This window comes from Musa acuminata, chromosome BXJ1-10 (genome assembly GCF_036884655.1).
Source record: "Musa acuminata AAA Group cultivar baxijiao chromosome BXJ1-10, Cavendish_Baxijiao_AAA, whole genome shotgun sequence".
Taxonomy (NCBI): domain Eukaryota; kingdom Viridiplantae; phylum Streptophyta; class Magnoliopsida; order Zingiberales; family Musaceae; genus Musa; species Musa acuminata.
The window spans coordinates 28,979,724-28,994,687 of NC_088336.1; the positions used below are offsets into that span (position 1 = coordinate 28,979,724).

Consider the following 14,964-nt stretch of genomic DNA (forward strand, 5'->3'; position numbering starts at 1 on the left):
ATGATGGTTATTATTGTATAAAGATCGGTTCGAAAAAGAAATTACGTTGGATCCGAATTAATTTTCAACTCAGAAAACCAAAAACTATACTAATGATTGTTGAATTATTAGAAAAAAAACATCTGAGTTTTTTTTTTTGAAAAGTGTTAAATTTATATAAAAGAGTGATTTTTATTTATCAGTTTTTTTTTAATATCTAGCATGTACGTTACAACCTCTCAACTAATCCATAGGATAAATTAATTATCGTCGTTCTTTTGAATGATGGGTTAAATCCCTTTGTATATAAAATCGATCATGATTTTGGTTCCACCAAATTTGGAGGCCAAATCAAATCAAATCGACTTTAAACCGTTTTAGTTCTCATTTTAATTTAATCCACTAATTTTAATTTTTTTAAAAAAAATAAATTATTCCACAAATATTTAAACCCGATTTTAAATCTAATGTATTAGCTACTATACTATGGAACTTTATTATCGTTTATTTTTCTATTTTTTTATTTATTTAGTTGGTTTGAAATTGGAATCAAGGATTCCGATCTCAATTCATAGGAATCATAACTACAACCGAACCATATGGTGGCGGTTCAGATTTGATTCTAGTTCCGGGTGGGTTTGGTTTGAACCCAACCTTGGTCAAGGTATAAGAATTGCAATCAGTTATAGTGTTTTTAACCTATCTATCAAAGCATTGTATATATATATATATATACTCTCTCTCTCTCTCTCTCTCTTTGTTTCTCTTGCTATCAGACGTGTGGCCACCGTAACCACCTGTCCGTTGTTTCTGCCCCGTTCCGTCAAGACCACCGCATGGCGGGGGCGGCGGGTGCGGCTATCCTCTCTTTTCGCCGGCAAACACTTAAACAGGCTGCCTCCACTCTTTTTATAAGCCACCGAACCATTGCAGACCCCATCGCAGGCCGAGAGGGTGAGCGTACCCGTGGCCCTTGGTTGGTTTCTCCTTCGCCGGGAAGGAGCAGCAGCAAGGAGGTGCCGAATCAAATGGAGTTCTGCCTTGGGTACTTGTTCTACTCCCTCCTCTTCCTAGCCTCTGCTGCCTCCTCCAACACCAACATCACGGACTACGATGAGTACTGGGTGAAGAGGGAAGCCGAGGCACTCTCCAATATCATGCAGGCCTACGTTTCCGAACCGGAATCCGTCGTCAACCACTTCAACACCCCCGACATCTTCCAGTAAGTCCTCTGTTTCTCTGCCCCCGTCCATCAATTGTAGGCGACCAACACCACGCTTTTTGTTTGCTTCACGTGATTGTTCACGTCGCAATGGTCATAGCCATCGACTCCAAAAACTGTGATGCGCATGGACGAGTGATACCATTTTGGGTGGTCGGTAACTCCTGCAGGGTCTTCAATAGCACCAGGAGGAGCCTTCGCCATGGAAAAGGAAAAGGCCGAAAATGCATTGCCACAAACCCGATCGACCGGTGCTGGAGGTGCAGGAGCGATTGGGCGAGCAACCGCAAGCTTCTGGCCAAGTGCGCCAAGGGCTTCGGCCGCCACGCCGAAGGCGGCTTGAGTGGTTCGATTTATGTGGTTACAAATCCTTCGGACGACAACCTCCTGGACCCCCGGCCAGGCACCCTCCGCTACGGCGTGACCCGCGACAGGCCACTCTGGATCATCTTCGCCCGTGACATGGTCATCAAGCTCCAACAGGAGCTGATGATCAACAACTACAAGACCATCGACGGTCGGGGGGCGAACGTTCACATCGCCTACGGTGCCGGCCTCACCATCCAGTTCGTGAAGCATGTCATCGTTCACAACCTCCACATTCACGACATCAAGCCCGGCGCCGGTGGCAACATCAGGGACTCCGAGGGGCACTGGGGGATAAGGACGCGAAGCGACGGCGACGGCGTCAGCATCTTCGGCGCCTCCCACGTCTGGGTCGACCATCTCTCCATGTCAAACTGCGCCGACGGCCTCATCGATGCCGTCAAAGCGTCCACCGCCATCACCATTTCCAACTGCCACCTTACCCGCCATAACGACGTAAATTTTGGAACCCGGCTCACAACATGATAATAGCCGCACGTCTTCCTCCTCCTGTTTCTTCCATTCCTTATATCGCCGTCTGCTTGGTTACAGGTGATCTTGTTGGGTGCCAGCGACAAGAGCCAGGAGGACGCTGTGATGCAGGTCACTGTTGCCTACAACCACTTCGGGAAAGGCCTTGTGCAGAGGATGCCCAGGTGAGAGAAGAGCCTCCTCGTTACGCAGGGAGAACCGGATGCCCTGTGCCGCAACTAATTAGAGTAACTTGTCCACCCCTCCTCGCGCAGGTGCCGATGGGGCTTCTTCCATGTAGTGAACAACGACTACACCCACTGGATGATGTACGCTGTCGGCGGCAGCCAGCATCCCACCATCATCAGCCAGGGCAACCGATTCGTGGGTCCACCAATCCAATTCGCCAAGGAGGTATTCATGACGCGCGCATACATTGCACAGTTTCGAGTATCCATGGCGACGAACAACCACATATATCTATCTATCTATATGCGATGCAGGTGACCCACAGGGAGTACGCACCGGAATCCGAATGGAAGAACTGGATCTGGACATCCGAAGACGACGAGTTCAAGAGTGGAGCGTTCTTCATTCAGTCAGGACATAAGTACCAGGGAAAGCACTCCAGGTATGATGTGATCAAGGCAAAGCCGGGGAGCATCGCCGGACGGCTCACTCGTTTCTCGGGAGCTCTCCAGTGCAGTCCGAATCGTCCATGCTGATGTTGCGATCTACATCAGTTGAACGTGCCGCTGCAGAAGGATGAGAGAGTGCGTGATTGATCAAGGTCGAGATAGCGGATGATTTGTACGATTGCAAGCGCAATCCAATTACTCATATCGATATGCATGTCTGTGTCGGCTTTGTTGTTTTTGAACTTTCAGCTATTTTATTTGAAATATTGAAAATCCAAACTTGTTAAACATCAAATATTGTGTTATGTCACGTGACAAGCCTAACCATTACGCTCTCAATCAAATCAAAACAATCACAACACCCCTCATAGTGGTCGGAGTCAACGGAGTCCAAATTGTGGTACCCACGGCCCAACTAACACCCCGCTCCGCGGACGACGTCGTTTCCAGCAAACGAGAACTCGCGCCAATGACGACCAGCCGTGTGGAATATCTGACGTTGCTCCGTCTCACTGCCGTCCCTCCGCGTTAGCCGTCTCCCCGCTCCGCTGTCGGCATATATCCATCTCTTTCCGGCTCCGGTGCCCGTCGGTTCCTTTCTTCATCTTCTCCCATTCACCGGGAGATCGGACGCGGGGAGATGCCCTCCGTCGGATCCAGCCGGGAAATGGAAGGGCATGAAGCCGCCGCTGGGTTCGACCGCGTCCTGTTGCTGGCCTTCTGCGTCGTCGGCATCTGGTCCGCCTACATCTACCAGGTCGTCCTGCAAGAAACTGTGTGAGTAGCTTTCTTTCGTTGCCGTAGCTCTTTTTTTTCTTTTCACTTTTTCTTGCTCGATTCCTTATCAAATTGGCCCTTTGTCAACGAAACAAGCATCTAAATCTGGTGACCTGTGTTACGGTTTGTAATGAACGTACCCTTTCTTGTGTCTCAGATCGACCAAGCTATTTGGGCCTGACGGGAAGCGGTCCGAGCACCTCTCCTCCTTGAACCTGGCTCAGAACGCGGTTTGCTTCTTGTGGTCCTTGATCAGTAAGTGGATCGCAGATCTGTTGTTGTTGTTGTTGTTTGGGAGGATTGATGGATATAATTTGTTTCACTTTCATTCATTGGGCAGTAGTGATAAAACTGTGGTCGAGGAACTCTTCGGGGGTAGCTCCATTGTGGAGCGGCTGGAGCCCAAACATCTCTAATACCATCGGTCCTTCCATGGGAATCGAAGCCTTGAAGTATATCAGTTACCCCGCACAGGTAAGTTAGGCGAAGGGTTCAGATATTAGAGTTTGATAGTTCAATTGTGATTAACTGTTTGTGTGTGCATACAAGAACTGGCATCTTTTCTAAAACAATTAACCAGGAAACAGATATCTTTATTATGACAGTGTTATATCCATTCCTTAGCTTTGCTCAAGTTAGAATAAAGTTCGATTCTTCTTAGGAGTGATAACCTCCAAATTCCATAGCTCTTGTCGTAATGGCTGCTATTTGGACAATTCCTAGCTTTCCAAATGTTCTACATTATAGACACTCTATCTAGGAAGGTAGATTTCCTCGATACCCAATTTTGAAATATTTACTGATATTTGCAGTACTGTTCCAACAGCGACCAAACCTCAAAAGGCATAGTGGCAATATGCAAGGCTTGCATTTCATCAATCTTGGATTAAGCACATCGGGCGAAGTTGATTAACACCACTCTATAGAAGTTACGACTGTTTAATGGATTTGTTGGAGAGGATCTCCCAAAAGGCAAATCATACATCTACATTATAATAGTAAGTCAAGACTCGAGAAATCAATAGTGACTATATAGCAAGTTAAGATTTGGCACTTTTGCATGAGTTTGCAGAATTTTGCTACAATTATGTTCTTCTCCAGTTATCCAGCTGTGTTCTTCAGCAAAAGTAGCATTTGTTATTTCTCCCTCATGATAATCTCAAATGTTTGATCCTTCTATAGATTTCTCTTGTTGAGCAGCTATTATCATCCTTTTGTTCACATGTGCATTGATGAGCATTAATTTCCTGAAAATTACTTGTTAATTTCAGGAGATTATATTTCAGATTATTAAGGAGTACTAATTTTATTAATTCTGTGTATTTGCTTTCGGTTTTGGCAAAATCTACAAAGATGATTCCTGGTGAGTGTAGTATTTGCTTTCGGTTCCATGCAAACATTAGCAAGGTTTTTCCTGAAAAGAAATTGTTTTTTGATGTGTGATGTGCAGCACTTTAAGTACACCAAGCCAATAACTAATTATAAAAATATGAAATTTATATCCATGGTTGATGACATTTGTGTCAATAAATAAGACTGTTGCATTATAAAGCATTTAAATTCTCAATATCCCTTTAGTTATGTTTTGAAATATAGCTCAATTATCCTATTTTAATAATCCAAGCAAATGACAAACTATGTTTTAGTGGTCAACTTGAAAGCGCTTAACACTTGTAGTTGTTTCTCTCTACGGCTTAGCTCTCTGTAACCCAAGAGTTACCACGTATATGATATCCGAATGGCTGATGTTAGGATAAGCACGAGTAGTTACTTCTTTGTAATTATTGTCCTCACTAACAAGTGTTTCTTGGCCTACTCCCAGTTATGCTGATGGGTACTCTTGTTTATGGGATCAAATACACTATCCCGGAGTACATTTGCACATTCCTTGTTGCCGGAGGGGTATCATCATTTGCACTTTCGAAGGTCAGATGGTTTCCTCTGTTTCCTGATGTGGGAAAATTTTTGACGATTGTTTATCGATTGAAACAGATAACCTATCATCCTGTTTTTTAATATGATGTCCGGTTGGTTAGGAATGAGTTTTAATGTGTGATATCTTGCTAACACCACCATCACTACTACCCGCAAGTTTGTCAGCATCGTCGTCTCCTCTTTGATAAGCGGTAATCCCTTGTCCCCGAAGCATTGGGCAAGTGTGGTAACGGTGTTCTCGGGGCTCTCTCTGCAGATCTTCCTCAAGTGGAGGAAGATCCAGCGAACAAAGAAGGGAAGAAAGGCCGCATGAGGCCAACGTTGCACTCCTTTCTCTTTCTATTATAATGTAATATGATCGTCGTCGAGCAGGAGAGGGGCATAACAGCGTCACTACCATTCAGGCATATTTTTACGCTGATGAGCAATGCAAATGCACCGATCGTGTAACAAATATTTACTGCAATCTTACCCCTCTTTTCGGATACCCCAATTTGTTGGAGACAGGCTAAGTCTAATGCGAGGAGGATATTGTGGCAGGAATGGTGATCATCGACCGGTAAGGAGATTTTTGTTATTGGGTACCCATAATTGGTTTCTTCGGAAAAAAAGTAGGCCTTTGTATAATGGGACCACCAAGTAATGCCTTTATTTTCTTTGTCAAGTTAATTAATTACCATAGGCCTTTATTTCGTGTCATTGGTTACATCTAAATTATACGCCTTAAACTATTTTAATTAAGTTGACTAATCATAATTTGGTTACAAACAATGTTGAATCTTCCCCGGTTTGTTTTCTCCTCGACTCTCGCGTCGGGTCTGTGGCGAACGACACTCCAACTCGACGATAGCAATTTGACAGGACCTGAATGGTAAGTTTACTCACCCGAAGGGGTGGTATCGGGAACTTCCAGGGCTCGGTTGATTGACGGCCGCATTTCGTTTACGGCGATAACAGCAGCCCCAGCCTGCGCATTCTCGCACTTCGGAGTGATGTCTTCCCCGTCGTGTCCTCTCTCCCTCCGCCCTTCTCCTCCTCTCCTCCCGTCTTCCTTCGCTCCCCTCAGAATTAGTTTTTCCTGTCCCACAACTCTAACCCTTGGTAGCAAGAAGAAGGCACAGCTTTCCGTTCTATGCCGCCGCTCCGACTACTTCGACCAGCAGCGCCTCTTTTCTCGACCTCCTTCGCCGTCGCAGGATGAACCGTCCTTCTTGGCCTCTCAGCCTCCCGGAGGTTCCTATCGGTTCCTCTCTTGCAGTTTCCGCACCGATTGAGGGGGAAAAACAAAAAACCTAACCTTTTATGTTGCTTCGGCTTGTCTGCTTTTCAGCTCAACCTTCTAGGGTTTTCGTCGGGTATTCCATTTACAAAGGCAAGGCCGCGCTCACCGTTGAGCCGAGGGCTCCTGAATTTGCCCCACTGGATGTGAGTTTCTTAGTTTGATTTCATATTTTTTTGGCCAAAATCTGTGGTTGGTTTGTAAAATTCACCGTGGTCGATTTATTCGCGGTGCAGTCTGGAGCATATAAGGTTTCCAAGGAAGGATTTATCCTACTCCAGTTTGCCCCTGCAGGAGCGACCCGGCAATATGATTGGAGCAGGAAACAGGTTTGCTAAATTACTTCCATTTTTCTTCCTTGTATTATTGGTATATAGTGTGATCAACGTGAATTAACATAGTAAATCACGCAAAGAAGGCGAAGTATATATTTGGTTTTATATGGAATTGCCAGCCATCTTTAGATTTAAAATGATCTGGAAGATAAAATCTCTTAAACCTTTTTTGGTTGCTTGTTATTTCCTGTGAATCAGTTTTACACGTAAAGTGTTTTACTGTACTAAATAATGCGCCTATGTTTCTATTGTTGTCAGAGCAAGAGCCAAAGATTCTTCAATGGAGTGGCCATAACTTTTAGGCTGATGAAGAAACGACACATTATGATATATATATATATATATATATATATATATAGAGAGAGAGAGAGAGAGAGAGAGAGTACGATAGCGAATTTATTCCATTAAGTTAAAGAACAAGTACGGTGTGAAATAATAAAGAAGTTGCCTACTTGTTTTAGATCATTTATCCTGATAACCAAGATAATTCATAACCTGGAACAACCCCATGCCATTTTTATGTCTTTGCGTGCATAAGTGATGGAGGTTAAGGAAATCTGATTTTCAGAAGAAGTGGTATATGGAGTTGAGAGGCAACGAATTTTATGTATTCAATAAAGTTGCATTCTTATTGTCTTACAGTGACATTAACAATAACAACAACAAGAAGCTGTAATGTCTGTCCTACTTTGGGTCAGCTATATGCATCTATTACACCATTGATTTATATGTACAAAGCTATGTAATCTGTTTTCCTCTTTTGCTGGAAATGATCATGGGACCTAAATTGTAGTGTGAATGTTATTTAGGGACCAGTTGGTTTGCAGTTGAAAATTAGTAGGCATTAGAACCATATTATACTGGGACGTGTGTGTGTGTATTATTGAGAGAGGCCATTGTGGGCATGGTTCGTGGCATACCTTGGTCCATTAATGGAAGAAACTTTTTGAATCTAAAAGCATAGCAGTTTGTGCTTGTTGTCCCATGTTTGCATCATAGCAATGGATAATTCTATGATTTTTACATGTTATTGTTGCTTTCCACATGAAGGAACTAAAAAAATATATATCGTGCAGCTTTAGAATTTCATCAGAAGACTTTTTCATGAACGAGAATCATCAAGAAAGCACACAGCACCCTCCTTTACCGCTTTACAAATTTTGAAATAACATGTAGCAGGGTTCATACCTAAGTATTTTCATTTTGGAAGTTGAATAACAAGAGAATTTTAAAGCATGGTTACAAATTACTTCTTCCTTGCAATTTAAAAAATTTGCACTGTGGACTTAGATTAAGAGAACAACCATGTGCTAACAAGCATCGTCTCCTTTGGGATAGGCATCCATGAAGATTCAGTTGGAACATGGGTTATTATGAACCTGCTATTTTACATACTAAACTAGCCTATGATGAAAATCTGAAATGGATGGGGCAGGCTTTGGTCATTGGGGTAAATAGTATTGATAAATATACGTAAGTGATTAATATATGTGTAGTTCATATTTTCCTTTCGACAGCAATCTTGATGCTACATCATGATAATCTTGTGCTTTCTGCTGTAAGAACTAGTTGTGTGTTATTCGACATGCTTAGTACATAATTTTTTTAGGAATTACAACTCTGTTCCTATTCTAATCATGTCTCTCTCTCATTTTCTGGAAATTTCTATTTTACCTCTCTGTGCACTTTTTCTTTTTTGAGCCTTTTCCGCAAATACAATGTAAAGCTTAATTATTTTTTATATTTGATGCAGGTCTTTTCCCTGTCAGTAGTTGAAGTTGGTCATTTGATGAGTCTTGGTGCAAAGGATTCTTGTGAGTTTTTTCATGATCCATTTAAGGGAAGAAGGTAATCATCTTGATAAGAAATATATGCTGTGTAGATGGTGGTCTTGAAAGCTTGTGTTTGTAATGTGCATGAGTTAGTGGTCACTGTGTTGTGTTCCTATTTTAAAAGTCTTGTTGCTTCAAATACTTTACATATGTTGCATTGTTCTTTTAATCTAGTTATATCACAAACTTGATCTTCCATTTGATGAATGAGGGCATCCATAACTAGTCAGGTACTTCAGATCACTGCATAGGGCATATGCAGCATGGGTCTGAAAATTAAATTTTAGTCATTTAAAGTTTAAAAAAGCATAGAAATTATATGTTTATTTTTTACTACCATACTATAAAGTGCATCTGAAACTAAAGAAAGAACATTTCATGGTGCTTTAGTATTGGAATGTGGAAACAGAACTTTTATCTTTATGGAATTTATAGTTCCATCTGAAGTTCATGGTAGTGGTTCAAGTGATTTATCCTAATAGATACTATCTACTCTTTATTTTTATCTGCAGCGCTATTTGTTATAGTAAAATGAAGATCGTGCTTAAAATGGATGGTAACTGGGCTTCTTGCTTACAGTCAATATGACAATTATTATTTTTCTGAGTCATATATTCTTGTATTCTCGATCATCGCTTGATCATTAATAAAAGGCTTTCTAATTCTTTTTTCTGATCCAGTGGGGCTTCCTATTGATCTAAAACTAAGTGTAACTTAGCTAACTGGTTGAAGTGTCATCTCTTTTCCCTTGCAGTGATGAAGGCAAGGTCCGTAAAGTTCTGAAGGCAGAACCTCTTCCAGATGGCACTGGACATTTCTTTAATCTTAGTAATTCTCTATTTTCTGTCTTTCTTTGAGTAAATTAGATGTATTTGTCACTTGATGTGATATATAAGATTTCTACAATTATGCATTGAACTTCTCGAGTTCTGATTTTTCTAGTTCCATTTTGTGGCTAAGACTGTAATATACCGATCCAGATTGCATTATCTGACTGATCATCATCCCAATCTTAAAATGCTGATCCAGATTCTCTTGAACCTTGGTGTATATCATGTGACTTTTCAAATGTACGACAGACTGACGTGTTCTGGCAAATGCACATATTATTATGTTCCTCATCGGAGCATTACAAGATTGCTTATGAGTTGCTCAGATAATTAGTTAGTTGTTATTTAGTTGGTAATGAGAAGTTGGCATGCTAAGTTCCTTGCTTTTCTTGTGTAGGTGTTCAAAATCGCCTCCTGAATGTGGACGAAAGCATATATATACCCATTACCAAGGCGGAATTCAGCATTCTGAACTCGGCTTTCAATGTATGGCATGTCTCGTCTTCATTTTCAATTGCCCAAACTTTTTAGTACTTGATTGTCTAAAAATTTAACATAATTATCTGTCATAACTAATTGGTGTGACTATAGTTTAGAGATAGAGGTGGATATGAAAAATGGTCTAGAGATGGATTTCATGGCTATCTAATGATAATGCAGTTTGTCATTCCATACCTTCTGGGTTGGCATACCTTTGCTAATGCTATCAAACCTGAGGACTCCTTCCGCTCAAATAATGCAAGATCTGGGCCTGAAATGGAATGGGGACGGTGAAGCAGATATACCAGACGACAGAAGAAGCATACTCCTGAGAGCATCCAGATGATGCATTTCTTGAAAGTTGACCTGGTGAGAAAAGTTTTCTGATCCTGTAGCCATCTGCAATGAAATTTATTTCTTCTCGGATGTGAACTGGGAGGAAATTTTGTGGATGTGTGTTGGCATCGCGGCTGTGGATGCCGTATGATGATACTGATAAGTGGGGCCACTGAAACACTGTTTTTTAGTAGACATTGTAGCAAGATTACAAGTTAAGACTAAGTTTCAGAATGGAGTGTCGATGCATGTCGAGTATCAAACTTTCCTTTACCGGAGCTTATGGGATATGAAAAGTTCTTGCAGGCCTCCCTCTTGAAACGAGGACAACAATTTTCACAGAATCAATACTGCAACAATCAGATGGTTTGAGAATTACTCGTGTTAAGCGATGAACCTCCTCGAGGCCAACATCGTTCCAGGTTAAGCTTCTTAAGATCCATGTTTGCCTGCGCCTCGTGAGTGTTGTATTACATACGACACTGGTCGTTCGCTGCGAGCTGCTGCTGCTGTTCCATTCAAGAACGAAACAGACGAGGATTTAACTGCTGCGATTTTTCGGTGTTCTATCTGTAGTTTTTATTTCTTTGGACGTTGCTGCACTCCATTCCATATATAAGAATCATATATCGGTATACGTGAGGCCGGTGCGGCGATCGGAAGACAGGCTTCAACACGTAAGACACATCTTCCTCGATTCCTCCTGCCAAAGGCTTCAGCATGTTATTCCTTGGCGGACGAAAGGAGTGACGCCACGGTGCATGGCGTCACTCCTTTCGTCATCTACTCCTTCCAATCTACAGAAGAAGAAGAAGACTCGTGAGTCGACGGAGACCTGAATACGGACGAGCGTAACTTCCAAGCATGATCCACATCACGGGGGAGATCTCAGATGATGATCATGTGGACGAACTGAAACTTTGATCCGCCGGCCCCATGCTTCGAAGTAGATACTTATCCATGCATGCATGTAAGCTCCACAAGATTACTTGCCCTATCAAATTAATTAGGATTCTTCCTGATCCGTGCTGCTCCGGCCAGTCCTTGTATAAGATCCTTTATCCATCGGTCGGCCTAATCAAAACATCGACATGTGATGTGTTTATCAGGATTTCAAGGAAAAATAATCTTCAAACATTGCTACGAACCATATACCTTAATGTATTATATAATTAGGCATTATTAGCGTCTTGATATTTTAGCCATTATAATATTTCAGATCATCTTATGGATAATGGGCGGGCCACTCACATTACATCATTCGCAGCTGACATTCCCTGGAGGCATGGCATCATCACATCATACGACCTGAGGCCGTGCTCCACATTGCTGCTGATCTATCATTAGTCCACATACATACATGGATGCGAGCACAAGAGAGAGGCAGTGGAGATCATTTTTCAAGGCTGTTTGAGGGTAGCACACAGGAAGGTGGCTTTGCCCATGGTTTTCCGATTCCAAACAAACGGTACGTACGTGTTAGATCCCAACTCCCAATGTGCATCCTTGGACCCCTCGCATCTCTCTCTCTCTCTCTCTCTCTCTCTCTCATCCTCTCCGGGCGGAAACCACCACCCACAGAATTGGGATCGGAATACGCTCGGCAGCTTAATTACGAGTCTTCTCATATAAATATGGGAGACCATGCGGAACCCGTCTCCTACCGCCGATTCCTTTCCTCCTTCGGTTCTTGCTCGATGATCAGAATCTAGGGAACGGAAGCTCGGGCTAATGCCGTCGGCGGTGCAGAGGCTGTTGGATACGTGCAGAGAGGTGTTTGCCGACGGAGGTGCCGGGATCGTGCCCTCGCCGGAGGATGTTGATCGTATTATGTCCATTTTGGGTACGAAAGACATTATCACCTTTCTTTTTCCTTGTATTTCATACGAAAGACACTATTACGTTGGTTTCTGGGGATTTCAATAATACGATCGTAATTTTCGACACTTTTGTTTATGCTGCCGTCCGTTTCCTGTGTTTTGCCATCGATAAGAAACTCGGCCATGAATGAACGAAGGGTTTCTGATGTGAACATGGTGAATACAATGCGCTTGAATGGTAAGCTGCTGCGTACATGCACGGAACATAATCCCCTTTGCTACGTTCCAAACTTGCAGATGGTATAGATGCCTCGGATGTTGGTCTTACTCCGGATATGTCGTACTTCCGACGTGGTGCATCCAGAGGAACGCCGGTGATTACGTACCTGCCCATCCGCGAGCTCGAGGAGTTCTCGGTACGGAGCACGATGACGATGATTATTATTATGTTGGTTCCATAGGAGCTGATCTATGTATGGATGCTTCGACCGTGCAGATGGTCATCTTCTGTTTGCCTCCGTCGGGTGTGATCCCACTCCACGACCATCCAGGCATGACGGTATTCACCAAGCTTCTCTTCGGCTCCATGCACATAAAATCCTATGACTGGGTCAATGTGCCTCAGAACTTGGCCGAGCTGGTCAACCCTTTACAACGTCAGTTCCATGGAATGAGTACTCACTTTTAGAGCTGTCACTTAACTCAATGGGTTTTAGAGCTTTAACTGATCTGTGCTGCTACTTGTTCATCGTGCATACATCTGAATAGCAACCTCGTTACCCCCTGGATTGCGCTTGGCGAAAGTGAAGACGGATGCCATCTTTACTGCGCCTTGTAGGACCTCCGTGCTTTATCCGGAAGACGGAGGCAACCTGCACTGTTTCAGAGCAAGAACATGTTGTGCAGTGCTGGACGTGCTGGGACCGCCTTATTCCGGCGCTCGATGAAGGGATTGCACCTACTACCACGATCGTCCATACGCTTGGTTTCCTGGTGGGTAGTTCTGCGCAAATTTGCGTTTCGCTTGGTCTCCTTTATGCATATACATATACCTATATATCCTCGACTTTCATTTGATTTGAGGTTTATTCCATGTTGAGAGCTTTGGAGGGCGAGATATCTCGTCGCCACCAATAGGTTGATGTTATCCTGCTTCTCGATGGTTATTCTCGTTCCTCTGTCTCATGGAACCTTGCATATATATATATATATATATATATATATATATATATATATCATCGTCCCCATGCCACTCCTGGGTATGATGCGTTTTGCCACCTGAGTTTGACCGTGAATCCATCATATAATGATGTTGTTTCTTTCTCTTTCCCACCATAACAGGAGAGGCGAACCCGGTAGCCGATGAGGACGTCGGGACGTACGCTTGGCTTGAAGAGAGGAACCAGCCTGACGACTTCTTTGTGGTTAGGGCCAAATACAATGGTGTAAGGATTTAGATGTGTACGCAGTGTGTAGTGTAGTGTGTAGCTACAGAATCCTAACACTATGCTTGTCGACCAAATATGTACACAAAATTTTAGTTTCCGTCCGTGTGTTTGTTCGGAAACTGCAGTGGAATTTGTTTTTCCTGATGATATGAAGAGATGAAGAAATTAATGTTTGAGTAGAAACACAACGATGCTGTAAATGGAGCATCAGACATCGCTACGATTGTTAATTTACAAGCTGATTATAGATGATTAGATTTTCAGCATCCCGATCCTTAAAATTTAAAATTTTATATTGAAATCTAACATATAGTTTATTTATGGTGTGTTGATTTTATCGATAAAAATATAAAAATGATAGGTAATAAGATAAATTTAATATCCTAGTAATATTTTCAGTAATAACAAACAACAATGCTGTCGGGCTCGTGACAATTGTGTTAGTATCGATGTAGATATAGAGATATAGATATCGATGTAAATGTAGATATCGATATAGATAACAAACTAGATATAGCTTTCCTTTTTTAAGTTTACAATATGTCTGTCCACGACGTCAATTTCCTCATTGCTCGTCATATTTGTAGGGTCACTTGTGCTCTTGCCACTCCCTCGACGTTGGTTGTTGCATCTCCAACATACGTCCATGGCGGGTCAACTCCTCTATACTTCATGTAATCTTGATTTTGCTACCTCCCCTTTGCACTTGGTGGCCTCCTCATCCTCTAACTCTTGTCTCACCACCTTCGAGTCCATGCACGATACCTCGGGCGAAGAAGCTCATAGATTCTCTGTGGACGACTATGAAACGATAGTACAGGGTGTTTGAGGAAAGGGTAGAGATCGTCTTGCCAAGTTGAAGCCGAGGATGTGGTTATCGAGTAATAATGGTGCGTGGAAGTGACAGCCCGCGTGGTTGGCCTGCACTAGGAAACAACCGTGGGCCTACCACTACAAGTAGCCCTTGTAATAGTGTTGTGGTTCTCCATCAAACTCTAAGAGTATAATGCGACAGCGAAAAGGGATAGTTGGGCGATGCTTCAGAGTGCCTATAAAGTTAATCATCATTGTCGCATCATAATCGTCCAAATCGTCGAGTGCAAAGCCTGAGTTACGGAAACAATTATCAAGTGTTAGTAATTGTGTCGTCCTCTTCCTTTATCTCAACTCTCATTGCTGCTCTCTCTTCTCATCCATAATCACCCGACCCAACGAC

The 14,964-nt window shown here is 42.7% G+C and overlaps 4 protein-coding genes across 8 annotated transcripts; all 4 read left to right on the forward strand.

Annotated features, from left to right (window-relative positions):
- Positions 1-800: 800 nt before the first annotated feature.
- LOC135595052 (pectate lyase-like) lies at positions 801-2,846 on the forward strand. The gene is made up of 5 exons (XM_065085558.1): positions 801-1,201; positions 1,372-2,023; positions 2,120-2,223; positions 2,314-2,452; positions 2,542-2,846. Exons 1-5 carry the CDS (start codon positions 816-818, stop codon positions 2,761-2,763), a joined length of 1,503 nt encoding a protein of 500 aa, XP_064941630.1. The 5' UTR covers positions 801-815; the 3' UTR covers positions 2,764-2,846.
- Positions 2,847-3,072: 226 nt separating this feature from the next.
- On the forward strand, positions 3,073-5,414 carry LOC135596008 (UDP-galactose/UDP-glucose transporter 3-like). 5 transcript variants are annotated; one of them, XR_010480736.1, is made up of 5 exons: positions 3,073-3,453; positions 3,611-3,708; positions 3,797-3,927; positions 4,280-4,451; positions 5,276-5,414. XR_010480736.1 is itself a non-coding variant. In XM_065087643.1 (4 exons), exons 1-4 carry the CDS (start codon positions 3,317-3,319, stop codon positions 4,364-4,366), a joined length of 456 nt encoding a protein of 151 aa, XP_064943715.1. In that variant the 5' UTR covers positions 3,078-3,316; the 3' UTR covers positions 4,367-4,634. The 5 variants fall into 5 exon arrangements, 2 of the variants coding, with proteins under 2 accessions (XP_064943715.1, XP_064943716.1); XR_010480735.1 differs by having other exon boundaries at positions 3,079-3,453; positions 3,794-3,927; XR_010480737.1 differs by having other exon boundaries at positions 3,106-3,453; positions 3,794-3,927; positions 4,266-4,451.
- A 799-nt stretch (positions 5,415-6,213) lies between these two features.
- Positions 6,214-10,729, forward strand: LOC103968831 (single-stranded DNA-binding protein WHY1, chloroplastic). The gene is made up of 7 exons (XM_009382162.3): positions 6,214-6,621; positions 6,719-6,813; positions 6,904-6,996; positions 8,756-8,850; positions 9,589-9,662; positions 10,062-10,150; positions 10,325-10,729. Exons 1-7 carry the CDS (start codon positions 6,381-6,383, stop codon positions 10,436-10,438), a joined length of 801 nt encoding a protein of 266 aa, XP_009380437.2. The 5' UTR covers positions 6,214-6,380; the 3' UTR covers positions 10,439-10,729.
- A 1,345-nt stretch (positions 10,730-12,074) lies between these two features.
- On the forward strand, positions 12,075-13,924 carry LOC135595053 (plant cysteine oxidase 2-like). Its single transcript, XM_065085560.1, has 5 exons — positions 12,075-12,323; positions 12,598-12,716; positions 12,797-12,956; positions 13,069-13,293; positions 13,642-13,924. Exons 1-4 carry the CDS (start codon positions 12,212-12,214, stop codon positions 13,245-13,247), a joined length of 570 nt encoding a protein of 189 aa, XP_064941632.1. The 5' UTR covers positions 12,075-12,211; the 3' UTR covers positions 13,248-13,293; positions 13,642-13,924.
- Positions 13,925-14,964: the final 1,040 nt, after the last annotated feature.

Bases quoted from the DNA above. Each gene is read 5' to 3' on its own strand.
- LOC135595053 (XM_065085560.1), top strand. From the start codon at position 12,212: ATGCCGTCGGCGGTGCAGAGGCTGTTGGATACGTGCAGAGAGGTGTTT. The intron at 12,717-12,796 runs GTACGGAGCACG...TCGACCGTGCAG, and splicing joins GCGAGCTCGAGGAGTTCTCG to ATGGTCATCTTCTGTTTGCC. The intron at 12,957-13,068 runs GTCAGTTCCATG...ACATCTGAATAG, and splicing joins GCTGGTCAACCCTTTACAAC to CAACCTCGTTACCCCCTGGA.
- LOC135595052 (XM_065085558.1), top strand. From the start codon at position 816: ATGGCGGGGGCGGCGGGTGCGGCTATCCTCTCTTTTCGCCGGCAAACA. The intron at 1,202-1,371 runs GTAAGTCCTCTG...TAACTCCTGCAG, and splicing joins AACACCCCCGACATCTTCCA to GGTCTTCAATAGCACCAGGA. The intron at 2,453-2,541 runs GTATTCATGACG...TATGCGATGCAG, and splicing joins CAATCCAATTCGCCAAGGAG to GTGACCCACAGGGAGTACGC.
- LOC103968831 (XM_009382162.3), top strand. From the start codon at position 6,381: ATGTCTTCCCCGTCGTGTCCTCTCTCCCTCCGCCCTTCTCCTCCTCTC. The intron at 6,622-6,718 runs GTTCCTATCGGT...TCTGCTTTTCAG, and splicing joins GGCCTCTCAGCCTCCCGGAG to CTCAACCTTCTAGGGTTTTC. The intron at 8,851-9,588 runs GTAATCATCTTG...TTTCCCTTGCAG, and splicing joins GATCCATTTAAGGGAAGAAG to TGATGAAGGCAAGGTCCGTA.
- LOC135596008 (XM_065087643.1), top strand. From the start codon at position 3,317: ATGCCCTCCGTCGGATCCAGCCGGGAAATGGAAGGGCATGAAGCCGCC. The intron at 3,454-3,610 runs GTGAGTAGCTTT...CTTGTGTCTCAG, and splicing joins GTCGTCCTGCAAGAAACTGT to ATCGACCAAGCTATTTGGGC. The intron at 3,709-3,793 runs GTAAGTGGATCG...TTCATTGGGCAG, and splicing joins CTTCTTGTGGTCCTTGATCA to TAGTGATAAAACTGTGGTCG.